Source organism: Diabrotica undecimpunctata, chromosome 9 (assembly GCF_040954645.1).
Source record: "Diabrotica undecimpunctata isolate CICGRU chromosome 9, icDiaUnde3, whole genome shotgun sequence".
Classification (NCBI taxonomy): domain Eukaryota; kingdom Metazoa; phylum Arthropoda; class Insecta; order Coleoptera; family Chrysomelidae; genus Diabrotica; species Diabrotica undecimpunctata.
Genome location: NC_092811.1, coordinates 21,115,191 through 21,143,176, shown reverse-complemented (window position 1 = coordinate 21,143,176; position 27,986 = coordinate 21,115,191). Strand labels below are relative to the sequence as shown.

Below are 27,986 nucleotides of genomic sequence, written 5' to 3'. Positions count from 1 at the left end.
GTTCACTTTAATGGTCTTAATGTTTCGCTTAAATAAAAAATTATTTAATACCTTCATTATAGCTGCTGATACATTTGGTATTGTTCTATCATTCTCTAATGTGATTTTGATTATTGTGAAATTTTTATTTAATAGCACATTTCTAAATAGACTTAGAATAAACAAATTGTTAGACGTTGATTATAAATCAACTAATATTTTAGTAATTTTAATAGAATTAGTCCATTTACAAATGTGCCATTAAAGGAAAGTTGAAAACTAGAACTACGGTACTAGTTAAACGCGCAAAAAACAATAAAAAAATTGATATGGTTATTTATGATCGTTTATATTGGACCCAATTACAAATCTGACTATTTAATTACATCCTTATTAGAAGTTTGAAGCATTCACATGCCTGCTCGGTTAGCTTAAATGAAAAATGTCTTGACTTGCTTTTAATGACTTTTTGAAAAGAATTCAGGCATTGATTCCACTAAATTTTAAAAAATTATAAAACGCCGAGAACTACCTAGTCCTTATAGCCGACCGGTTTACCCCTATAAACAGAGTACAAACCGACTATATTTTTCAGTTTAAATGTATTTTTTTAGACAAAGGACTTAAAATTTTGACACTATTCTGATCTAAACTATATGACCCTCAAAATAAGTTTAAAAAAATGTCATGAATCCATAATTAAACTATAGATGCATCTAATGAGAAATTACAATCATCGAAACCAACATTACCTAAAAGCAAATTGGCAAATTTTAGAAAGGATTCAAGCAAAAAACAATATTATTTCATCTCTTGATCCATTAACGCATGGAAAATAATTGTCTCGATTTTAAATATTTTGAAGGCGAAACTTGTTAAGACGTTACAAAAATATTTCTGTTCATGTCGCGAAAAACGTTCCACGAAAAATTCTTATTGTATTTCCAATATAGGATGCTGTACAGTCGACTCTCGTTAATTCCAAACTCGGGGAACTCTTAAAATATTACGAATTACTGAGTGTTTGAAATATCAAAGGGTTCGAAATTTCCGAGAGAAAATAAATAAAACTTCGAATTATTAAGTGTTGATCAATTATTATTTATTAACTGCCATTCTATAACGATGACAAAAGTTTAGAGGTACATTCGTGTACATACATGTATGTATTCATATTGTGAATTAATCAAACTTTCGAAATAACTGTAATAAACTAGTTTGCTTCAAAGCACATTGCTGCTGCTCAGACTGCTCACATTTTTTTTAAGACAAAAAATGCCTGAAATGCTTTTTCATCACTTTTTGTAGACAGAAGGTTTGTAAGGTATCGAATGATGATCTTGCTTTCTTAACTGACACCTCTGCCAAAGATTCTGATGTATCGTACTCATCTTTATCGTTACTTGTTTCATTCTTGTCTGCCGAAGATAAAATTTCAGCTGTAAGCCCTCCACTTGCCGCAAAGTTTTTGATGCTTAGAGTAGACGCGAACTCTGTTGCTTTTCCCTTCAACAAGTTTTCGCTAATAGCCACTTTTTGTCCTCTACTTTGTCTTGTCTGAAAGTCTGGCCAAATGACCAGACTTTTTTCCAGACAAGGAAATTCACCTTTAGTAGTTCTTTAGTAGTACTCCAGCATTGATGATTTTTTTCGTTCGAATTACCAAGTGCATAAAAATGTATTGATTTAGTTCGAAATATAAAGAGATTTTGTAGGGAACTTGTGATAACTTGGAATTAAAGAGAGGTTCGAATTATCGCAGGTTTGGATTAACGCGAGTCGACTGTATGTGCGTGTACACCAGAGAATTGTAAAAATTTTAAAGACGATGTTAAAATTGTAAAAAGACGAAATATTAAAGACAATAAAATCAGCTCTTTAGATGGAAATCCTGCTGCTGCCGACGAAAAATTTTAAATTATTGACAATAACAACGAAGTATAAGTAATATTATATTTTTATTTTATTATATTTTCCATGAAAAGTAAACTATATATTGATTTTAATGTTTCACTGTGATAAAACATTCAATAATAGGCACCACATATATTAAAAGAAAATTGACACTATTGTGGCATTGCAAAAAATGAATTTCAATTGTTTTACTTATAATACGTCTTTCTAAAAATAATTAGAAATATCTCTTTTTCTAAATAAACAGTAGGTAATATTATTTGTATTAAATTAATGTTTCAAATTTAAACAAAGATGTAGGAATCCGCGCGCCTGTATTTCTGCAACCACTGGCTGTACACACCTAACGGTAGATAGCTCGAAAGGCATATTCGAAATATTTGGGCCCATGTTTTCAGCGAGATAGAAACAATTTATCCTTGTGCAAATATTCATACTTGTACCTACTTGAAGGTTTAAATATTATAAAGTTTTTTATAGAATTACAATTCATTTAGTAGGTAGTTAAAAAAAAGTCTATTCCAAAAATCACTAATTAACGGATTTAAAAAAAATTGCAAATAACTCTAAACAGAAGCTTTTTTGAAAAACTACTAAGAGAGGAAAGAGGAAAAGTGTTTATTTCGATGAGATACGCCTAAAAAAATTGATTCCGAATCTATTCGGTGAAATTGTCTTTTTTATATAAGTTATTTGTTAATAACAATTGTCCGCCTACTTGGAAAAGATACATTTGAACTTAGAAAAATACATAGAATCGAATAAAAAAGGTTTGGTGTATTAGAAATAATGCAAAAAAAAAAATTAGTCGGTATATTACGTTTCTAAGTGGCCTTTTAGGGATAAACTGTTCGCCTGTTCGGTATATTTTAATTATCTAGACATCTGGTTAAACGTCATCACCGTATTTATTTGAATTAGAGCATTTAACGTTTCCGATTTTTTTCTTTAGCTCTGATTCTATATCAATATTTTTATGCGTTGCGCAAAAGTATTATTTTAAGAAGTTTTGTGTTTTGCTCCATTCTCTTCCCGATTAACAAAAATTGAAACAAAATATATTTTTTCTTCTGAAATTGTTTTTCTAATTTATTAAATTTTTTTTGTCATTAATAGTTTTAGGGTTATTGTATTAAAAAGTTATTTATTTATAATTGAGTTAAGTATAACGTTCACATTTTCTCATGATGCTTTCAAGATATTTTGGAAGTTGTTAAGCTAATTATGTTTTTATAAATATATTTTTTACACCTGAACACGTTCTCCAACATAAATAGAAAAATCTAAATTTTCTATCTACAACATCTTAAGAATTGCCTATAAAAATATAAAGTGCAAGTAGGAAATAAAACTATCAGTTTGATTAGATGTAAAGGGGCAGCACGTTTTCTAACTCAAAATCGGTCATTTTCCCATGTAAATCTCCATAAGAAAATCTAAGTCATTTTTGGTCAGAATATCCATTTTGGTCATTTTTGGCTCATTTCGTTGTGGAGGAGCGAGCGCGACGTGACGTGTGAGGTATCGTCGGAAAGGGGAGGGGGTAACGAATACGTTAACATAAAAAACAAAGATGGCGGCATTGCCAAAAGGACACTAAGCTTGTAACGTCTAAACGGCTCAACGTTCAACAATGTGCAAGGTATCGATGGAAAGGGGAGGTGGTAATGAATATGTTAGGACAAAAAACAAACGCAAAGACAATGCCAAAACGGCACTATATCGTTTCTCTGCTGTTATTAGTCAGATTACTTCGTGTAACACGTTAAATGAAAGAGGAGGGGATATCCAATACGTTAACACAAAAAACAGACGGAAAGACATTGCCAAAACGGCACTATACCGTATCTCCGTTTCTATTGGTCCGATCTTTGCGAATGAGGGCTCGTTGGAAAGAGGACGAGATATCGAATATGTTATCACAAAAAACAAAGTTGGCAGCATTGTCAAACCAGCACTATATCTATCGGATCTTCGTTGTTATTTATCCGATTTTGACGTACGAGACGTTAAATGAAAGGAGAGTAGTCACAGGCTAACAGAGAAACAAGCAAACATGACAAAATCGCTAAAACGGCGCTATATCATATATTTGTTGAGCCTACCTACCTCTACAACGAAATGAGCCAAAAATGACCAGAACGGACCTTAGATTTTCTTATATAGATTTACATGGGAAAATGACCGATTTTGAGCTAGAACCCGTGCTGTCCCTTTACTGAAAACCACAACCAAAAATATTAAATAATACCATCGGTACAAAAACTATTCACAAGAAATACTTTACGATTAATTAACAAATAAATGACATGATAATGTTGTTACTAGCCTATGAGTATGTCAATGTAATAACATCAGAAACATCAACAAAACAAAGTATATGAAAATAAGCACGCAACTACAAATCCTACGACCCCTTAGATAACGACGTCATCGAAGCAGTTAACGACTTTGTATACCTGAGAGCGCTCCTTAACACTGAAATTAATAGTACCGCAGAGATAATCCGCAGAATTTGCACGGCAAACAGATGCTATTTTGGGTTCCAGCACCTCCTTAAATCCACAATTATATCGAGAAATACAAAAATAAAACTCTACAAAACAATAATATCCCCAGTCCTGACATATAGTTCAGAGACCTGGACTCTAACAAAAAATAATGAAAACCTGTTAGGATGTTTCAAAAGAAAAGTACTAAGGCGAATCTCTGGAGCAGTGAATGACAATGGAGTGTGGAGAAGACGATACAACTTCGAACTTTATAGAACATACCAGGAACCAGATATCGTAAAACATATTAAGATATGACCTATAACATAATAACCTAGCTAGAAAAACACTCTTTGATAGACCCATTGGTCAGAGAAGAAGAGGAAGACCCAGAACAAGGTTCCTTGATAACATCGATGAAGACATGAGAAATATGGGAATACGTGCTTGGCGGAGAAAGGCGATGGATAGAAACGACTGGAGAGAAATTCTTGAGGAGGCTAGGACCCACGCAGAGTTGTAAAGCCAGAATGATGATGATGATGATTCTCCAGTATTCGGGAGTCTTTTACGGAGCAGACTTAAATCAACCTCGCTACCTCTCTGTCAGGGCCAAACCCCCCCTGGGTACGCCACAGTACATAACGTATTAGTGGTAATTTTTATATTAGTATTAGAATTAGTTTTAGTATTCGGACAATATGCCTTTTAAAAAGAATAGTAGGAGAGGATTACATTTAGTTAAACGGTAAGTAAATCTACTATTCTTTTGTTTATTCCTTACCGACCGTCTAATAGTTGATCTACCACGTAAAACCAAAACCTTGAAAATTTAAAACTTGATATTTTGTATATTTTGTATTGTGTTGTATGTATTGTATATTAAAATATACTCGCTATATATCGCTACTTCAATACAAAAGAGCCACAAACCGGTAATTGTAAAATTAAGTACATTTACTTTCGAAATATAATAAACACTAGAGACCTCGCCCTGTGGACAAGGCATTGCAGCCTGCAAGTCATATACTGCAACTATAAATATCTCAGTAACTGTCTGTTTGTCTTTTTCTTTTTCTGATCTTAAAAGAATTTTCTCTTTCATCTGGTTTTTGTTTCGCTTGTAAACTTGGTTTATCGTCAGTATTATTAGAGAATGTACATTCTTCACACTGGTGTTTCTTGGGCTGACAGGAGATATTAAAGTCTATCACAAAAATGTGATCATGAATTTGGTGTGGAATATATTGTTTATCCTCAACACATTTATTAACATAATTTCGGTGTAAAGCAGCAATGGTAAGACCGCCTTCTATATATTCGCATTTAGAACGAGATCTACAATAATGGCTCTCGATTATCGGAATAGAGTTAATATGATCCCTGACGTCGTCGTAGAGATGGATCTGGTGATGATTATTGTGTCTTCTTCTAAGATCTTCATCCTGAATGCCTTTGACAGTACAGTTGTTGTTCTTTTTCACAACAGTTCTGATGGTTTTCTCGGAAATATCTAGGATATTCATGAAGAATATTTTGCATACTTTCTTACGTTCAGTACCTAAAGGCAAATGTATGCGTTGTTAAAATTTTTGCGTGTACTGTCAACGCGTATTATAATATAACGATACTTTGGTACAATATAGACTTTTTATTAGGTATCAGAGCAGGGAACAAATTAATTACAATTAAAAATTGAGTATGCACTTTACTTAAAAGTAAATGTAATTAATTTCCCTCTGTAGGTGTGATGTGATCGTTATATTTTCATTTTCGAGATAAAAATGTGATTACTTTTCACTATGGTATTAAGAAGCCTAAACAAAATTAAAATAAAAATACAATCAGTCCCATTAAAAATAACTGATATGGAAAGCGAATCAAAAAGGATTTTTTGTTTACGGACTGTAAATTCAAGTAAATGATTCATTGTAAAATTCAAGTAAAATTGCTTGCTATTTCTATTATGAACTAATTTTATGAAGAGGAAGACATAGTAAAATGTATTAATCCATAAATACTGAGAGAGTATAAATATTACATAATACCAGATCATTTAATTTTTAACTATGAACAAAAATGTAATATAATATGATGTTCCAATTTAATGAAAATATGATATTCACAGATATAGCCGCAATAATTTCTGTGTCGATAAAATTGTTTAGATAATTATTATATTCCGACTGACACAGCAGAGCAGTAAAGTATTATACATAAAGATGGTGTTAAAGATATCTTTGCTTACTTGGTGGTAATAAATTTGTACAAACTTTGAGAATTTCACGTTTTTATTGTAGTAAACTTAAAATACATGCGATATAATTTCTAAAGTAAATGAGTGTCTGCGTTCTTCAGTAGCTGGCAGTGGACTTTGTCTTTTACGGTACGCGATGCGACCGGTACGGGGAAAGGGACGCGGAAGAAAAGGAGCATCCTTCGTCTTGCTGTCACGTGTTTTAAACAGGCCCGGTTTTGGCACTAACATAGAGTCCCGGCCTTGAAGCACTGTAGGGGTTCGAAAGAAAATAAGCTAGTTCGGCAAAATACAAATTTTGGTCACGGCACGTTTCAATTCACTGGCAGCAGTCTTTACGGTGACGGCACGAATGACTTGATCATCGCCAGTGTGTAGTTTGGAAATTCGTCCTAATTTCCATTTTAGTGGTGGGACTCCATCTTCTTTAATGAGGACCATAGCGCCAACGTTGATTAATTGTGGAAAATTTGTCTTCCATTTGAGACGGGCTTGTAAGGAGGATACATATTCCTTGGACCACCTGGTCCAAAAATGCTGCACCATAGATTGTAGTCGTTGAAACCTTGGAAGTCGGTTTTCATCCACATCATGTAACTGGCGATCGGGTGGCGCCATCAGGTTGTCTGCAATCAGAAAGTGTGCGGGTGTGAGAGGAGTTAGATCATTGGGATCGTGTGAAAGAGGACAAAGAGGACGGGAATTGAGGCAGGCTTCTATCTGACACAATACTGTATTAAATTCTTTAAAAGTTAATGAAGCATTGCCCAGTACCCTTTTTAAATGTTGTTTTGTAGATTTAATTCCAGCCTCCCAAATGCCCCCGAAGTGAGGAGATTTGGGAGGTATAAACTTCCACTGAATACCATCTTGTGATAAACCATTTGCGATGCTATTCGCGTTACAAGAAAGAAATTTGTTTAATTCGTTGTTAGCTCCTACGAATGTAGTCGCATTGTCAGAATGTATTTCATTGCATTTACCACGTCTCGAAGTGAAACGACGTAGACATGCCAGGAAGCACTCAGTTGTGAGATCACTGACTAACTCTAAGTGCACAGCCTTTGTGGCGAAGCACACGAAAAGTGAAATGTAAGCTCTAGTTGTTTTGAAATTTCTACCCTTACGATCACGTAGTAGGAATGGGCCACCATAGTCTAAACCAGTTATCGAGAAAGGCCTAGAAGGAGTGACGCGAGAAGCAGGAAGATTTCCTATGAGGTGTGATTCAGGTTTGGGGTTTACCTTAAAACATTGTATGCATTCGCGAACCACACGTTTCACCAGGTTGCGTCCTCCTAGAGGCCAAAATCTCTCTCTCAGAACTGATAAGAGAGCTTGTGGTCCAGTGTGTAAAAGTCTAATATGTTCAGAGCGTGCTATGATAGTTGTAAGGTGACATTTTGAAGGGAGAATAATTGGATGTCTTTTATCCAAATCAAAATTGGAGTGTTGTAGTCGACCTCCAACACGTATTACCTTGTGTGTGGTGTCGAAGAAGGGATGTAGGGATAATAATTTACTCCTTCGATTAAGAGGTTTAGAAGAAGATAACTGGTGATATTCTTCAGATAAATGGTAACGCTGTACCGCACGAATCAAAAAGAAAAGCGCTTGATGCTGTTCAACGACCGTTAGAGGACCAAGCTGTCTAGAGGAGATCTCATGAATTCTAAGATTGTTCATATATCTTAAAACATAAGCGAATATACGCTGTAATTTAAAGAATGAAGAATGTTTGTTGATCAACTCAATAATGTAAGTGTCGAATATGTTGACAATGTTGATAAGGGAAAAGTTCGTGTTTCGAACTTCAGGAAGGTTTTCAGTAAGAATCATAGATTGTTGAGTATTGTTAGTTGGCCATTGAGATTCAGTTTGAATCAACCAAGAAGGTCCATGAAACCAAAAATTTGAGGAAGGTAAGTTAGAAGGTGTCATACCACGTGTCAGTAAATCTGCAGGATTGTCCTTAGTATTTACATAACACCATGAAGTGACATTCGACAGTTGCTGAATGGTTGCCACTCTGTTAGCGACAAAGGTCTTCAATATATGTGGGGATGAATTGATCCATGATAGACATATTGTGGAATCAATCCAGTAGTAAATGTTTTGGAAATCAAACTCACAAGAAGAAGTTACTTTGCTAACAAGTTGTGCCAGTAAATAAGCGCCAGAAAGCTCCAATCGTGGAATAGTTAAAGTTTTGAGGGGAGCGACCCGTGTTTTGGCACAGTACAAGTTGGAAGTAAAATTTCCCAATGTATCACAGCAACGTATGTATATTGATGCACCGTAGGCGTGCTGCGAAGCATCGCAGAACCCGTGCAGTTCCACTGAGGTTGGGTTTGGACAAGACACTTGTCGTGGTATTTTAATAGAGTTGAGTAATTGTAATTGAGAATGATATTTAGACCAAGTCGTGTATAAGTCAGCAGGTACAGTTTCATCCCATGATATTTTGAGCTTCCAAAGCTCTTGGAGTATGATTTTAGCAGTGACAGTGACTGGTGATAGAAGTCCAAGAGGGTCGAAAATCTGTGCAGTTGATGACAAGATTTGTCTTTTTGTAATTCTGAAAGGAGGAGTTAATCCACTGATCGAGTATTGTAGGCAATCGACGTTGGGATTCCAAAGTAAACCAAGTGTTTTGGTTTGGTCACCTTCACCAACGTGCAAAGGGGTTTGGTTGGAATTGGACAATGAGGCTGGATCATTTGAGATCCATTTTCTCAATGGAAATCCGTGACGTAGAAGTAGACTAGTGATTTGTTCTTTAATTTGTATGATTTCATTTACAGTTTCTGCACCTGTTAGGAGATCGTCAACATAAAAATCGTGTAAAATGATATTAGATATTTTAGGAAAACTATTAATGTTTCTATGAGCGACTTCTTGAAGTGATCTAATGGCAAGAAATGAGGCAGAAGCTAATCCGTATGTCACAGTGTTTAAGGTGTATACTAGAATGCTATCATTAGCGTTAAAACGCCATAGAATCTTTTGAAGGTTGCGTTGAGATTCTTGTACCAGTACCTGACGATACATTTTTGCTACGTCCGCGCTCAAGACGTAGTTGTGTTTTCTAAAGCGCAATAATATGTAAAATAAGTTGTCTTGTACGTTTGGACCGACCATCATAAGGTCGTTAAGTGAAACACCGGTCGAACTTTTAGCTGAACCATCAAAAACGACACGAAGTTGTGTAGTAGTCGATTCAGCCTTAAGCACACAATGATGTGGAAGAAAGAAACCGTTTTTGTCATCTTGATCTTCAGCCAAAGACATGTGCCCAAGATCAATGTATTCCTTAATGAATTGATGGTATTGTAACCGCATATCATTGTTTTTAAGCAATTTATGCTCCAATGTAAAAAATCTGTTAGTTGCTGCAGTTCTGGAATCTCCAAGTTCAGAAATTGATTTTTTGAGTGGAATTGTGACGATAAAACGTCCATCTGCGTCTTGCGTTACATTTTCTTTGAAATGTTGTTCACAGTAGTTTTCTTCGTCAGAAAGAAATTCAGTTTTTGGATATTCTTCTATTTCCCAAAATTTGGAAAGTTGTGTATCCAAGTTGTTTGTTACAGAACAGTGTAAACTTGTATATGTGTTGGTTTTGGTGTGTATAGGTCCAGATATTAGCCAACCTAACTTGGTTTTTTGTAGGATGGGTAGATTACGACCCAGTTTAATTTGCCCTATGCTTATTAGGTCCCAGAATATATCTGCTCCTATCAGTAAGTCAATAGGAGCAGGTTTGTTAAACTCAGAATCAGCCAAAGTAATATTTTCTGGAATGCGTAGTTTGTCAGTACTAATTGGCAAGGAAGGCAAGTTATCTGTAATGCGAGTTAAGACAACACAAGTTATACGTCTTTGAAAATTGTTAATGTTGGATTTGAAAAGTAAAGAAATGGAGTATGTAACCTTAGTTTGCAGTTGATTTATTCCGGATATGGAAGTATCAATTTGAGTTTTAGGAAATTGTAGAATATTGGAAAGTTTCTCAGAAATGAAGTTTATTTGGCTTCCACTATCAAGAAGCACTCTACACTGATGTGGATTGTTGACGTTGTCAAACACCGTAATGCAAGCAGTTGAAAGGAGTGTCTGAGGTGGTGAAGAAATACTACTTGTCAAGCTGACAATCTCATTCGGTGTGCTAGGAATAGATCCAGTGTTGTTTTTTGACGTGCTCTGTGTAGCTTGGATCTGCTCCTTGTCATTATTCTGAAAATGAAGTAAAGTGTGGTGTACTTTCCCACATTTTCTGCAACCAGAAGATTTGCAGTTTCGTGTTACATGATTAGTACCTAGGCAGTTGATACATAATCTCAAACGTTTCGCAGTATTTAGTTTTTCAAGAGGTGTTAGTTTCAAAAATTTGTCACAGGTGTACAAACTGTGACTTGCATTGCATAAAGTACAATTGGTTGTAGTGGTAGAAACAAATGATCGTGTTTGCCTATGTGGCTGTTTCGATGCAGTGTCGTCCTGATGTTGAGTTATTGAGGATAGAATACGACAGCGTTCTTCCAGGAAAGTAAGTAAATGTTGTAAGGTTGGGATGTTTCTAGCATCAGTGCGCGATTCCCAAGCTCGTTTAGTAGTGTTATCGAATTTATTAGTGATAAGGTATATGATTAAATCATCCCAATGTTCAGTAGGCCGTTGTAGCACTTCTAATGCGTTCAAGTTCTTCTCGATTCCGTCGCGAATTGATGTTAAGCCGTAATAAGATTCTTTTGTTAGAATGGGTAAATCAAAAAGAGCCTTAATGTGATTTTTAATAAGAAATTGTTTGTCTTCAAATCGATCTTTAAGTAGCTTCCAAGCAATGTCATAATTCGCGTCACACAATTGTAATGATTTGACCTTGTCTGCTGCTTTTCCTTGTAGGGAAAGCCGCAGGTAGTGAAATTTCTGTACTTTAGACATAGACGAATTTTCGTGTATAATGGATGTGAAACTATCTCTAAAGAAAAGCCACTGATCAAAGGACCCGTCAAAAGTAGGAAGGGATAACTGAGGCAAGCGAATGTTTGAGAAGTTACTTTCTGAAGAGCTAGTACTATCATTATTATCAACTTTATTTGTGTTCATGAAGGAATTCGTTAGTTTTTTGGTGGCTGCAATGATTTTGTAATAATCGTTTTGAAATTTCTCCCTCTCGCGAGAATGAGCAACACAATTAGCATCATAGTTCTTATCTTCTGCTTCAATAGTTGATTGAGCTGTGTTGAAATCGTCTAGCAGTGTTTCAGCTTTATTTAATCGCTGTTGTAGTTCGTATAAATCGATTTCATCACATTCCAAATCTTTAATAGTGTTAAAATAATTACTAAAACGAGTGAGACTTGATTAAATTGAAGTACGATTAGTTTTAGCACAAGCCATTTTAAATTTGTATAATTGTGACACCCCGTATATATGTATTTCAGTGAAAGGAATAAAAATATATCGCTATAATATATCTTATGTTTAAAGGAAATATAACAATTGTTAATTGATATATATATATTTGTATAATTGCGACACCCTGTATGTATGTATTTCAGTAAAAAGAATAGAAATATATCGCTATAATATCTTATGTTTAAAAGAAATGTCAAAATTGTTAATAATTCTATGTATGATTGTAATAAATACTGTGCCGGTATTGCTTCTAAGATGAATGTAACAGTCGAATAAGTAAAATTTCAAATTAAAATATAAACACCGGCAAATATCGTTAAAAATATTGTCAGATAGAAACAGGAATGAAATGTTAAAGGGGAATCAATTGTGATAAGATTGTGATACACACTATCTATCCGTAAATATTATTCACTAACCTGTAATGGATCTGTTGTGGATCTCTACGTATCGCCGCTTCGCTTGTCCAGCCAAGGTCAACTGCTGTCTCGTCTCAAGTTGTTCGTTAGAATAAATGTAGGAACTTCTTCGAATCTAATTGTTGCAATTTGCCGATATCAAATCGGGTTTAACACTAGTTTGTATCAAATCTGGATCGAAGAACCAACTTTTATGGTAATAAATTTGTACAAACTTTAAGAATTTCACGTTTTTATTGTAGTAAACTTAAAATACATGCGATATAATTTCTAAAGTAAATGAGTGTCTGCGTTCTTCAGTAGCTGGCAGTGGACTGTGTCTTTTACGGTACGCGATGCGACCGGTACGGGGAAAGGGACGCGGAAGAAAAGGAGCATCCTTCGTCTTGCTGTCACGTGTTTTAAACAGGCCCGGTTTTGGCACTAACACTTGGTCTACTAGTATTATAAGTTATAGCGTAGGTATTTGATAAAATTACTGTTTACACAACTTGGCAACTCAGCCAATTGATATAATGATAGAAAACTGCAATTTATGTTAGGGTTTGAAAATATAACAGAGTCATCATGTAGAAATCTACGATTATGTCGCAGTAGAGCCATCTCTAGGATCAGAAACAAATTAATCGAGGGTGAAGATCAACCTGTATATATACATATACATCTATGTATCTGTCTCTCTCTCTCTCTCTCTCTCTCTATATATATATATATATATATATATATATATATATATATATATATATATATATATATATATATATATATATATATATATATATATGTATATATATATATATATATATATATATTATATATATATATATATATATATATGTATATATATATATATATATATATATATATATATATATATATATTGAGATGATTGGTGTTTAAAGAAAATAATTTATAAATTATATACTAGATAATATTAGATATAACAAGTATTTGGTTATTTTAAGAAGTTATATACTAGAGAATTTAATAAAAATTATTTATGTGAGGGCATTTTTAAGAAATTAGCATATAATAATTGTAAAAAGTTGTATTTTAATAATTATAATATTGTAGATATATTTAAGTGAGCCATGTGACTGGGCAACCAACTATACAGTAAGTGACAGATAGAAATTAATAATTAGGAATATAAAGTGGGGTTATAATAATAATGTTAGTTTAAAATGTTTAATTTATATATAGTTACTGATTTAAGTGTTTATTCTGATCTGAAAAGCCTAAATGTCAACAAAATTATCAAAAGAAAAGTAAGGAATTCTCTAGATTACCGGAGATGGCCTTGTTTGCGAAATGGTTTGTTCCAGAAAATTCAGACATGTATTTAATAGAACAAATGGAACATGATTTCTTGCTAGATGATTCTGGAACATGAAAAAAGATATAAATACCCGGTGATTTGGATTCAAGATGTCCATTCAGTTAGTCAATCAGTTATGAGTTACAGTTACTATGATGGCCAGTTTTTTAGTATGAAAGTTAGTTAGAGTCAGTCAATCAGTTATAATTGTTCAATATAGTGAGTTAAATGAAGATTAAGAAACAGCATAAAAAAAATATTATTGAAGATTAAAAATTATGTAATGTATAATTGGTGATTGGATAATGCAAGAAGTATTAATTGAAAATTAAAATTATATAATATATTTGGTGATTGAATATTGGTATACTGAAAAGAAGAATAAATATAAATGCTGTTTGCTGGTTTGCTTGGTGGTTTATAAATGCTTAAGAAGAAATATATTTTAAATTGGTGGAAGCTGATAATTGGAAAAAGTAATTTCACAAAAACAAGGATAACCGAAGCAGGAAGACATTGAGTAGTGATTAGAATCTATATAGTGGAATACAGTTCATTTAGGCATTCAGTGACAGAAAGGTACAAAAATTTGTTAATATAATTTAGTTAGTGTCATAACAATTTCAATTTTGAAGATAGTTTGTTTAAATTTTACATTGTCTATAGAATTTAATTAGTTTCATAAGAATTTCAATTTAAAGATAGTTTATTTTAAATTTACATTGGCTAGGTTAGATATATATATATATATATATATATATATATATATATATATATATATATATATATATATATATATATATATAATATATATATATATATATATATATATATATATATATATATATATATGTGTGTGTTTCATTGTAGATCTAATAAAGATAATTTAAAAAAGTACTTACAAACTAATTCTTTGAGAACCGCGATAAAAACCCTATATTATTAAAAAATACTCATTGCTCATCATTCACAAACAATACATCATAACAAATTTGGCGCCCACCGCGGGGCTCTCTATTTAAAAGAATTAGTTTGGGAAGATAAGTGCTCTCATATAATTAAATTAATTACCAGTAGAAAGAAAAAATTATAGATTTTATTTTTAATTATATTTGAACAAGTAAAGTCTCAAAATGTCTCAAGGAAAGAAAGGTACAAGAAGCAAAAGGAATGAAGAAGATGTGGAAGTAGAAACACAACCTATACAAGAGGAGAGTTTAGTTCAAGTTCCACAAGATACTGCAGAAATGAATCCAGAAAGAGAGGAAAATGTCAATATGGCAGCTTTGATGTCATTAATGATGCAAATGAACAAGACAATGGAAGAGAATTCAAAAGAAATCAAAGAAGACATGAGAAAAATGGAACAGAAAATGGAAGAGAATACAAAAAAAATGAAAGAGAATTCAAAAGAAATCAAAGAAGACATAAAAAAATTGGAAGAGAATTCAAAAGAAGTCAAAGAAGACATGAAAAAAATGGAACAGAAATTAGAAGAGAATTATAGAAAATTAGAAAAGAAAATAGAAGATAATAATAATAAAATTGTAAAACAAATAGAAAAACAAATGGATAAAAAACTTGAAACTGCAGAGAAAAAAGTAGCAAATGAAATAAAAAATATACGGAATGACTACAAGAAAAGGATAGACAATGAGAGGACAGAAGTAAAGAGAATTATTCAAGATAATAAGATAGATATAGAACAGAAAATAGAGTTGCAGAAATGTAACTTAGAAGTAAAAATTAACGAAGACAGGAGAAACACAGAAGAAAAATTAGAGGATATACAACAAAATATCCAAATAAATAGTAATCAAATAAGAAATGTGGAACAGAGAATAGATGATATTTCACAAATGAGAGACATAGGGAGACCTTACTTAAATTTAACAAATGAGACTGGGATTAAATTCTCTGGTAATATAAAAAATTTGCATCCTAGAGTATACATAAATAGTTTAAAACATAAATTAAGATTTGTGAATAATATTAATGATATTAAAGATTATATTAGAATGACATTAAATGACAATGCAGCAACTTGGTTTGCTAGTATTGAAAATGATTTAGATAATTTTCAAACATTTGAAAATAAATTTTTAAATTATTATTGGGGTGAACTAAAGCAAGCCAAGTTTAGAGAAATTCTATATTTTGGAAAGTATAATCACAATTTAAAATCAAATATGGTAGATTATGCATTAAAACTGATAACAGTTGCAAAATATTTAGAACCACCACTTAGAGAGGATGAAACAGTCTTAAATGTATCTAGACATTTTGATGCTGATGTTGTGCAAACAGTAACTGTACAAAATATTCAAACAATAGAGAGTTTTATTAATTTTATTCAAAGAATACAAAGAGGTAATATGACAAGTAATGATAACAACAATAGAAAAGGCAATAATAACTTTCAATATAATAAGAATGATAATCAACAATATAGACAATCATATAACAATAATACTAGGTATGGTGATAGTTTACAAAATTTTAATAATAATAACAATAATCAAAATAGACAGAATCTTAATAACAATACTAGTTATAATAGACAAAATTTTAATAACAATACTAATTATAATAGACACGATTTTAACAATAGAAGAAATACAGAGCGACCTAACTATAACAGACAGGTAAATTGTGTTCGAAGGAATAGAAGCTGCGAAGACAGGGAACGAAGTAGTACAAGGCAGGAAAATGTGAGTAGAAGTCATAGTAGGGAAAGACATAGGACATCAGATCCAAGTGGTCAGATACAATCTGACAATTCTAATAATCAAAATTTTGTTCAGTAAACTTTCTGAATTACAAGTTAGGCCATTGCTATTATGAAAAACCTTCTGAATTTATTTCTTTAGATGAAGATAAAATTATTGAATCTATTAATTTAATTTATATAAATGCTTTGGCCAAAAATAAAATGATTAAGATTATGATAGATACTGGTTCAGAAAGTACTTTAGTCTCGGAGAATTTTATTTTTAATACATTAAAACTATCAGATATAATAAAGATTCCAAAAATTAAAATTGTTGGTACAAATAATAAGAAGTTGGGTGAAATTGATAAACTAGCCAATTTTAAAATTAATATTCTTAATAAAGAAATTAATATGCAAGGATTTATTGTCAAGGATTTATGTGTTGATATATTAATGGAAAATGATGAATTGGAAAAGAAGAAAGTAAAGATAGATTTTGAAGAAAAAATGGTAACTTTGGAAGGGCAAATAATTAAATTTATGCAGAAAGATGAGGTGGAAGAAGGAATAAGAGTTGATAGGATATTATTAAAAGAAAATAATGATGTTTATGAAGAAGAAATGTATTTTGATGATAGGGAAATGTCCCAAAAGAATGTAAAGAATAATTATTGTAGTGAATATTTAAGGAATGGAAATTTTAAGCAGATGGATGCCTACGAGGTGGAGTGCGTAAAATTGGAAGCAAGGAATAATGAGTACATAATGAAGAATAATTTTATTTGTAAAGAAGAAGATGTGATAAAAGTTAATTGCCCTGAAGAATATAAATCAATAGTCGTTTCCATATTGCAGCAACACAAGGGACTTGTCAATAAAGAAAATAGAATTGCACAAAATTATATCCATAGTATAAAAGTTAAAGAAGAAAAAGATTTTAAAACAAAATCATACCCAATACCATATAAATACAGAGAAGAAGTAAACAAAACAATTAATAATATGTTAGAAGATGGAATCATTGAGAAGGCAGATAAACGTTTTATAAACCCTATAGTAGTAGTACGTAAAAGATCAGGTGAAATCAGGTTATGTTTGGATGCAAGGAATATTAACAAGATTACTGAAAAGCAATTTGAAGCACCAATGAGTATAGATGGAATACTAGGAAGAATTACAGGAATGTCAATTTTTACTAAAATCGATTTACAGCATAGTTTTTGGTTAATACCTCTAGAAAGTAAAAGTAGACAGTATACAGGATTTCAGATAGATGGAGTAGTATATCAATTCAAAGTAGTACCATTTGGACTTCAATCATCTTGCAGTGCTCTATGTAGATGTCTTCATGATATTTTGGATCAATATGAACATTTTGTAATTCACTACATTGATGATATATTAATTTTTTCTAAAACGGCTGAAGATCATGAGAAACACCTAAAAATTATAATAAACAAATTAGACAAAGTTGGACTAAAAATAAATCAAGAAAAATGTACATTTTTTCAAAAAGAAGTAATATATCTAGGTTATAAACTTAATACTAAGGGAATCGAAATGGATCCAGAACGGACACAAGTCATTCAGGAATATAAAACACCACACAATTTAAGAACTTTAAAAGGATTTATTGGAATAATTAATTATTATAAAAGGATGATACCAGATCTAAGTATAAAAGAAATTCCATTACTTGAACTACTGAAAAAAGGTGTAAAATGGAGATGGGATCAGAGAAGAGAACTAGCATTCCAAGAAATCAAAAACATTTTTCTGTCAAATTTAAAAATATCCTATCCTGACTACACACAGCCATTCATATTAAGAACAGATGCATCCATAGAGAGATTATCAGGGGTATTATTACAAATACATGATGGGGTCGAATACCCAATACAATTCATTTCAAGAATTACAAAGCCACATGAAAAGGGTTACTCAGTTTCTGAATTAGAACTAGCAAGTATCATACACTGTGTCACAAAATTAAGATTTTATTTGTTGGGTAATGAATTTACTATAGAAACAGATCACCAAGCTTTAACATCTATATTAAATAACAAATATGGAAACAGTAGAATACATCGGTGGAGTCTAATATTGAGTGTTTCCTGCACTAGAGATAAGTTACATTCGTGTTTAGCTCATATGTCTGATAAGTTTAAGTAAAGTAAAGTTTATTGATCTCTAGATATACCCTTAACAGTTATAGACATATGTTATTAGAATAGTTGGTTCTAAAAAGGACCAATTTGACAAAATCATATTAAAGGGGTGACTGAAGAATAAGCCGATTAATTAATTAATCATTACCAGGGGTATGCCCGATTGCGGTGATGTTATTAGTACTTCAATCTTCCTTAACGCTCGTTCTTTGAATCCCATAAGTAATGCCTAATCTTTTACTTTTTATTAAAAATTTAAATTTTACATGCCGTGTATTACTTTTTGACGATATTTCGAATCAGATTTGTATAGTAATAATTTTAGGTATTAAAGAGCCTCTTTGTGAAAAATAAATAAGTTTGTGATATCGGTCGCAACTCATATCTAGATAATAACAAAATAAACAGTTAAAATAAGTGTAAACAATTTCAACTACATATATCGGTGCCACTGTTCAGGTGATGGGTTTATCACAGATTATCAAAGATTACATTTTAATTCAATGTTCTATTTACGTATTTTCAATATTAAAAAAGTAGGAAAAGACATGTTTATGCTTTTATTTTTTTAAATCTATTCTATTTTCTTTTTAGAGTTCCGTCTTTTTTGAACGACCTGTGTTCTTTTTTTAATTGGGCACTTGTCCAAAGCTATGACAAATACTCTGTCCTCTACTATTCTACATTAATATGACTGATTCATTATTTTCTCTAAACACTCTGTCCTCTGCTATTCTACATTAATATGACTGATTTATTTTATCTTTCTTGCAGCAATTTTAATGTTTATCCTGTGTATCTTCTTCTTCTTCTTCTTCTATTTATATAGACATGACTGTCATTTTTCAATGTGCCTCCAGTAAGTTGCCGTTCCATCGTTTTCGTGATCTTCCTACTGATCGTCTTCCTACGGGTTGACCGTCTCTTGCCGTCTTTACTACTCTATTTGTTGTCATTCGGCTTATATGATCGTTCCATTCTACTCTTCTATTTCTTAACCAGTTCTTGATCTTCTCCATCTTGCATCTACGTCGTATATCTGTACTTCTAGCTCTGTCCCATAGTGTCTTACCATCAATTTTTCTAAGTGTTTTCATCTCTGCTGTTTCTAATATCCTTTTTGTCCTCTCTGTGTCAGGTCTTGTTTCTGCCGCGTATGTCATTGGTCTGATGACTGTTTTGTAAATTCTGCCTTTCGTTTCTTTCCCGATAGTTTTATTGCTTCATATTGTTTCATTTAGTCAGCCTACGGCTCTGTTTGCTCTATTCACTGGATCTTCCACTTCAGTTTCGAGCTTTCCGTAGCTAGATAATGTGATGGCTAGATATTTAAACTCCATCACTTGTTCTATTATCTGACCTTTCAGCTCCAATTAACATCTTAGTAAATTTGCTGTTGTAACCATGAATTTTGTCTCTTTTGGGGAAATTAACTTGTTAAATTTTCTGGCAGTTATATGAAATTGGTGCAGCACACGTTGTAAATCATCTTCATTTTGAAAGAGTAGTATTGCGTCGTTTGCACATCAATTTTAATTTGTTTTTCTTCCATTTGGTATCTTTTTTTAGTTCTTACTTTTTTATTATTTCATCCATAATCAGGTTGAACAATAGAGGACTCAGGAAATATCCCTGTCTTATCCCATTGTCGGCTTTATTAGGGTCGGTTGGTTCTTCTTCTACTTTTACTTTTATTGTGTTATTTTGGTATATATTTTCGGTCGTTTTGATTTTTCCTAGAGGTATCTCTCTTGCGTACAATAAGTGGATAACGTTTTTTAATTTGTGTTTCTTCTGCATATCATTATTTCTTCTGTGTATTAAAAGTGAAATTTTGCTTATTATTAAGATTCCCGTGTTTATTAATTGTCTTGTTTCTGTAGTACGAATATATGTGTATCATGATAGATTGTAATGCATATTTCATTTGCGTTTGCCAATTAGTTTTTCACTTCCTCAGCGATAGGTATTTTTTTCCTCATCAATAACCTTATCTTATCCTCGCTCGATACAGCTATTATAAGATATTTATATTTCACTATATGCTCTATCATTTGGTTTTTATCTCAAATTTGCACCTATGACGAAATTTATAATACATATCTAATATCTGGTGCTTTCATATGAAACTGGAATAAAACACTTGGTAGATAATATTTATTTGTTTTGAGTACACTTTTTTTAGAACCTAGTACATAAAGGAATAAATATTTGTCTGTTTAGTGTTTTCCAAGTCTGTAAAACATAAACAGGCTTAAATATTAGATTATACATTTATTAAGAATATTCAATATCGAAATTGAAGATTTTGTATCACAAAATATGAATAGGTTTTTACATTTTGTTTGACGTTTTAATCTTCTAATCGGAGTTCATTTTTCGAAAAACTATAAAATTGTGAGAACAAATTGCTATATAAAAGTACGAGGCAATATTCTCATGCTGTTACTTGTATAACGCTTAAGCTATTTTTAATTTTTTGTCAATATTTTTGAGGTGTTTCCTTAAATGACCATGTTTAAGGTTAGTACGTTTGATTAAATGAAATTGACATTAATTTAATAGTTTCCATTTTATTAGTACTGATGGTATATAACTAGCATCTGTTGGTACTATATATCAATTTTAACATGTGGAAGTGAGGGCACTCTCTTGTTAGTATTTTCAGTGTAAATTATGTGGCAGCCGTAGCTCAGTGGCTGTGTTACTGGCTTAACAAGCTGGAGGGCCCGGGTTCGAATCCTGGCACCGACAAAATTTTCAATTTCTAATTTAACTGCGCTGCCACCGTGCTTCGGAGGGTACGTAAAGCCGTCGGTCCCGGCTACGAAAGTAGTCGTTAAGTCATATTAGGGGCGCTTGCGCGACCTGAAAACCCTAACACTAGACCTTAGCCAGAAGGTTATACGAACTTACTTACTTACTAGTATAAATTATGACGAAACCAGAAATAACCCATAATATTCCCCCCGTGTGATCTTAGTATTTCCATTGATTGAATAATATAGGGTCTCCAATATTTCAGTCAACGGTATGTCAGAGTGGTTTTTAATAATTTTTATATATATTTGCAACATGAAGAAGAAAGTTCAGTATAGGCAGTTAAACAGCTAACCTGTCAATTTAAAAGTAAGAGCAAGTACCAACTTGCTGAAAAGCATACCCATACACAAAAGGGATGATAAAATGTACTGCACAAACTATAGCGGTATAAGCTATGTATTAATTATTAGGATATACAGATTTTTTTCTAATAAACCTATAACGATTGAGTGAATAGGTGAACTATCAAATAGGAGACTATTAGTGTGGAATTAGAAAAAACTTAATAAATCATTGATCAATTATTCACAATTAGGCAGTTAATGAGAAATGTTGGGAATACAAAAAAAAACATTAAACTAGTTATTTATAGATTTTGAACAAACACATGATATAATAATAAGAATAAAACTATGGAATACTATGGAATAACTAGGCTTACCTAAGAAATTAATTAATTTAACAAGGAGTAACGTACAAGTAAAGTAATATTTCAAGGAAAATTATCGACTTATTTTCAAATGTACATTGATCTCAAACAGGAAACATGTACAATCATTATACAATATAGTAAATACTTATTTAGATAAACGTAAAATATTTCACTGAACGTTAACGATAAAAATGTTACAAATAAAGGTTAAAACATTCTTTTCAATTCGCGGTAAAAGATTTAATAGAGTTCAGCACACAAGATAAATTCGTAACCAAATTCATATACCAGTAAACGGTACTCGATACAGCAGCAAAGTAATTTTAACAACAAATATAAATCATAGCATCAGCTCTGGAAAATGGTGTTTTCTTTGACAGACAGCAACCACAAATGTGAAATTAGGAAAGATTAGTATGAAATTAGAAAAACTGAATGAACCATTGATCAAATATTCAGAATTATATACATAATAAAAAATGTTAGGAATAAAAAAAACATTACACTAGTTATGTAATTGTATGGCAGAACTAGGCATACCTAAGGAAATTAACTGTCAACTCACTTTCAAATGTACAGTGACCTCAAACAGGAAGATGCCGTGTCTCTAATCGTGTTTACCATCGTGTTGTAGAGCATCACCCGCAAAGTAAATACAGAAAATCTAAGTTTAATAAGCAAGGTCCTTACATTATACAGACTTTCGACGATGAGTTAAATATAGTAGCAAGTATAATTATTAGTAAGAAAAAACATTAAGACATTTAATAGGAAAAAGCGCAAAGAAGGGTCCTCCAAATCAACGATGACAAAAAAATATATGGCTATCATAAGAAGAGCACTACGAAACAGGATAGGACATAATATTTCAATAGACTTTGAAATGGTTCATCGGTCTAAATATTTGGGATTTAAGAGCAGTTTTAATAAAAACACTACAAAAGAGAATAACAACAGAATACAAGCTGGTAATTGCTACGTTTTAAGCAAAAAAATTAAATCCAAAAATACATCCCGCAGTACCAAAAATAAGAATCTACGTATGTAAGTGAAACACGGACAATGAAAAAACAAAATAAGAGCCGATTGAGCGTCGCAGAAAGAAGAATTCTTAGAGAAATATATGAATCTTATGAATCACCAATCAATACAGAGTGCAAAACAATATCTTTGGCGTTGAGATTTAGTTTCCTGTACGACGTTGCAATCTTTATATACCTGTTTGACCTTAGCATTAGTTCCCGGTCGTAAAACACTTCTGGGGGTTTTCCTAGCAATCCTGATCTAATTAATACCTGAGTTTTACTTACATTGTTTTATATATCCTCATTTTAGTAGTTCGTGTTAGACTTCTGGATTTAAAATTGTTATGAGGGTTATACATATATTAGTTTGCTACCTGAATTTTCCCTTTGATCTCTTATGTGAAAACATTATCTGCGATATCTAAAACGCTCCTATCTTTCAAAATTATAGGGATCTATTGTTAAGTTATATGCCCTACTACATCGTCTCTTTTGTCTGTTAATGAACATTTATTTGGTTTTCTCGTTACTGACTACTATATCGTTTTTTTTTTGCTGTTAATAGCATTATTCTATAGTATTCTAATATTTAATCTATGGATTAAATCTGGATAGCGGATAGATATTCTTTACTTTCTCGGAGACATTATATTCTAACTCACAAAAATCCTATTAAATTGCCAAAATCGCCCTTGCATATTCTATTTACTTATGAGGGGCAGCAGCAATATCAGTACCATAATAATGCATATAGTTATGGACTGGCTAATCGTTGGATAATAGGAAGCATGAATGTAGCAGTTTTAATAGTTTGGTGACTGCTTGCTGAAATCGGGGAGTAGAGATATCTACCTGGGATACCTGGGAATTACACTGTCTAGCTACGGAGACCTGGACAAAGAAATGAGAGATCAAATACTAAAAGCAAATAGACTGGCAGGATGCCTTAATAACACTATATGGCTAAACAGACACATTAACACTGAGATGATATCAATTTATAAAGCCAGTGTAAGACAAATGCTTCAGAAACAAGACCCGGCACAGCCACAACGCAAAGAATAATGGAAACGGCAGAGATGAGAGTACTGAGAACAATTATAGGAAATACGCTGAGAAATCAAAAGAGAAGTGAAGACATTAGAAGAAAATGTAACGTAAAGTGTATAAATGAATTTACACAAAATAGAAAAAAAGAATGGAATAATCACATAAGCAGAATGGAGGAGACCCGTGACGTCAAAATTGGAAGAGATAAGTCACGAATCGGCAGAAGAAGTATCGGACGATCGCGCAAAAAATGAAGTGATAACCTTCCATAGAGGTATTATTCCACCAATGAACAAGTAAAATTGCTTATAAAGAGAAATAATAACAAGAAAAAAAAGTAACATCTCTCAGATAAATAAGCGGAACAACCGAAACTGAGTATAAACGTGAAATTCCAGAATTAACATTAAATAAATTACCGCAAATCGTACGAACTGAAATAAGTGTTATTTTCTGCTCATATATATATATATATATATATATATATATATATATATATATATATATATATATATATATATATATATATATATATATATATATATATAATAAGAACTATATTTACACCAAGTGACAGAAAAAAAATTATATATACATTTACTTCTAAATGATTAAGGTCTATAAAATTATTATTAAAGTTAAAGCTTATACAAGCGACAAAGTTTTTAAAACAATTAGACCGAACATAATATCATAACTGTAAAACATAATATATACGGAAACAATAAAGAAATAGATATGTTTAGTGGTTATGAAACCGCTTGTCGTCTGCCATGAATTTTATTACAGAATCAAGTTACCAATACCATAAGACACCAAAATATTTTGTCTGAGTAATGACTTACTACGATAAAAAGAAATAGAATACTTTTATAATACACAACGTTATAACGTTGTGTAAACGCATGTTAATAACAATTGGTAATAAAGACATAAGGATACCCACTAGAAAGTTTAAAATTTCAAAACGACAGTAAAATAAAGTTCAAGTATATTATTTTCATTATTTGTTCAATACTGATGCCATCAATTTTTATTTTACATCTAGTTGGTTCTTTGCTGACTACTATTGTTTTAGTTTTCTGAGATGAAATTGTCATAATAAATTCATAATGCCAGGTATTTTATTTCCATTACCTATGTGGTTATTCCATTCTTTTTTTCTATTTTGTATCCATTCATTTATACACTATACGTTACATTTTCTTTTCGATTTCTCAGAGTATTTCCTGTAATTCTTCTCAGTACTCTCATCTCTGCCGCGTCTATTAGAATAGAATAGAATAGAATAGAATATTCTTTATTAATCCCATCAGATCACATTGTGATATAGGACAAGTCATAAAGTACATAAAGCATGATCAACAAGTTATATAGGACAATTACATAAAACAAAATCAATAAAATATAAAAAAAAGATATGCGATATAGAGCGTCTCTGAACCCGTCGGTCCTCATTCCCTGTAGTCTTTTATTAAGTCAAAATAATCATTTAGGTTGTAAACGCATAATTGGATCAAGCATGCTTTTAATTTATTTTTGAATTTTTTTATATTATTTTCATTTCTTATATTAAGTGACAAACAATTGTAAAATTTAGATCCTGCAAAATCAGGGCTAGTTTCAAAGAGAGTTGTGGAGTGTTTACACACGCTTATCAACCTCCCGTGTCTTGTCGGGTAATTATGAAAGTCAGAGTTGAGGGTAAAATTTTGAAATTTAGTTTTGACGTGAATAATACATTTATAAATATATAAAGCATAAAAAGTCAACAGTCTGTGTTCAATAAAATATTTACGACATGATTGTCTATTATCAATATTGAATATCAATCTAAGAATTCTCTTTTGAGTTATAAAAACTCTAGAAGAGTTTCTAGAGTTTCCCCACAGCACAACATTATAGGCCATATATGAATAAACCAATGCATAATACACACTTATCAATTGATTGGTGTTAAATAGAGTTTTCAACTGAAGGATCGCATAGTAACCCTTATTCATTGTTTTGCATACTTTAGTGACATTTTCATCCCATGTCATATTACTTTCTAGAATGCTACCAAGAAATAGTGTTGTATCACTAAAGGGTATTTCCTCGGAACTGACTGTGATTTTATAACCATGGGATGGCTTACAGCGCGAGTAGAACTGCATACAAATAGTTTTCTTTGCATTTACCATTAAAGAGTTCCTTTTACACCAGGTTGTAAATTCCTGTGCTACTAAGTTCATTTTTTGAAATGAGTTCGACTTCAGTTGACTCGTCAACTACAATTGTTGAATCATCTGCATAAAGAACTGTATGGTCTGCAGTTAAAAAAATTATCAAATCATTGACATATAAAAGAAATATTAAGGGTCCCAATACGGAGCCTTGCGGTACACCTTGATCAAGATTAAAAATAGATGACTTCTTATTATCGACTTTTACTAGGAATTTACGATGTTGTAAGTATGACCGTAACCAGCTCAAGAAATGACCCCGAAAACCAAGGGCTTCTAATTTATGCAGTATAATTTCAATGTCAATAGAGTCAAAAGCCTTAGTTAAGTCAAAAAAAATGCACCCACATACCTTTTTCGATCCAAAGCAGCGTGGATATAATTAAATAATGAAATAGAAGCACTCTCGGTAGATTTATTAGGAAGAAACCCATGCTGGCATTTATTTAAGATATCATATTTATTCATAAAATTTAACATTTTACTGTAAATACACTTTTCGATAATCTTAGAGAGTACACTTGTTACGGTGATTGGCCTGTAATTATCAACCAAACATGGATCTCCTTTTTTAAAAATTGGACTAACTACTCCCGTTTTAAGGTCACTTGGAAACTTGCCATCCTTGACAGATAGGTTGATGATGTGAGACAGAACAGGAGATATATATGAAGAAATGTATTTAATTATTTTAGTGGGGGTTTGATCAATACCTACTGAGCTGGTATAGTTTAAGGAAGATATAGCATTTTCAATATCAAATTATCATTATTCTTTGCGTTGTGGCTCTGTCGGGTCTTGTTTCTGCTAATGCCATCAATTTCTATTTTACATCTGTGGTCCTTTGCTGACTACTATTGTTTTAGTTTTCTGAGATGAGATTGTCATATTAAATTCTTTTGCTCTTATGTTAAATTTGTGGACCAATCTTTGCAGACTATCTTCATCTTGGGCTATTAATATTGCGTCATCTGCGTAACGGAGTATTTTAGTTTCTTTGTTTCCCATTCTGTATCCTCTTCGTTTGTTAACGCTTTTGATGATTTGATCCATGATCAAATTGAAGAGCATGGGGCTCAATCTCAACGAATCCCCTTGTCTTATTCTGCTGCCTATTTCTATAGGTTCTGTAAGTTGTCCCTCTATTCTGACTTCAATTTTGTTGTTTTGGTCGATGTTTTCGATAGTTTTTATAATATTTAGGAGAGCTTCTCTATTATACAGAAGATGGATTACATCTTTCAGTCTTACTCTGTCAAACGCTTTTTTTAGGTCAATCCGACACAGAAATGCTGGTCTATTATAATTCAGTGATTTCTCAGTAATTTGCTTTATAACGAATTTTGCATCTGTACACGATCTACCACTTAAAAAACCCGGTTGTTCATCTGCTAAACTTATATTGTGATTAATTAACACTTGTAAAATTTTAGTTGTAAGTTTTAGCGTAGTATTTAACAAGTTTATACCTCTGTAGTTTTTTGTCTGTTTTTATCTCCTTTTTTATATAGTAGAGTTAGTTCGCTCCTT

The 27,986-nt window shown here is 32.0% G+C and overlaps 1 protein-coding gene across 1 annotated transcript; it reads right to left on the bottom strand.

The window, feature by feature from the left end:
• Positions 1 to 8: 8 nt before the first annotated feature.
• On the bottom strand, positions 9 to 13,130 carry LOC140449653 (uncharacterized). Its single transcript, XM_072542932.1, has 2 exons — positions 12,483 to 13,130; positions 9 to 12,313 (listed from the first exon to the last, which is right to left on the bottom strand). The coding sequence occupies exon 2, from the start codon at positions 11,749 to 11,751 to the stop codon at positions 6,919 to 6,921; it is 4,833 nt and encodes a 1,610-aa protein (XP_072399033.1). The 5' UTR covers positions 11,752 to 12,313; positions 12,483 to 13,130; the 3' UTR covers positions 9 to 6,918.
• Positions 13,131 to 27,986: the final 14,856 nt, after the last annotated feature.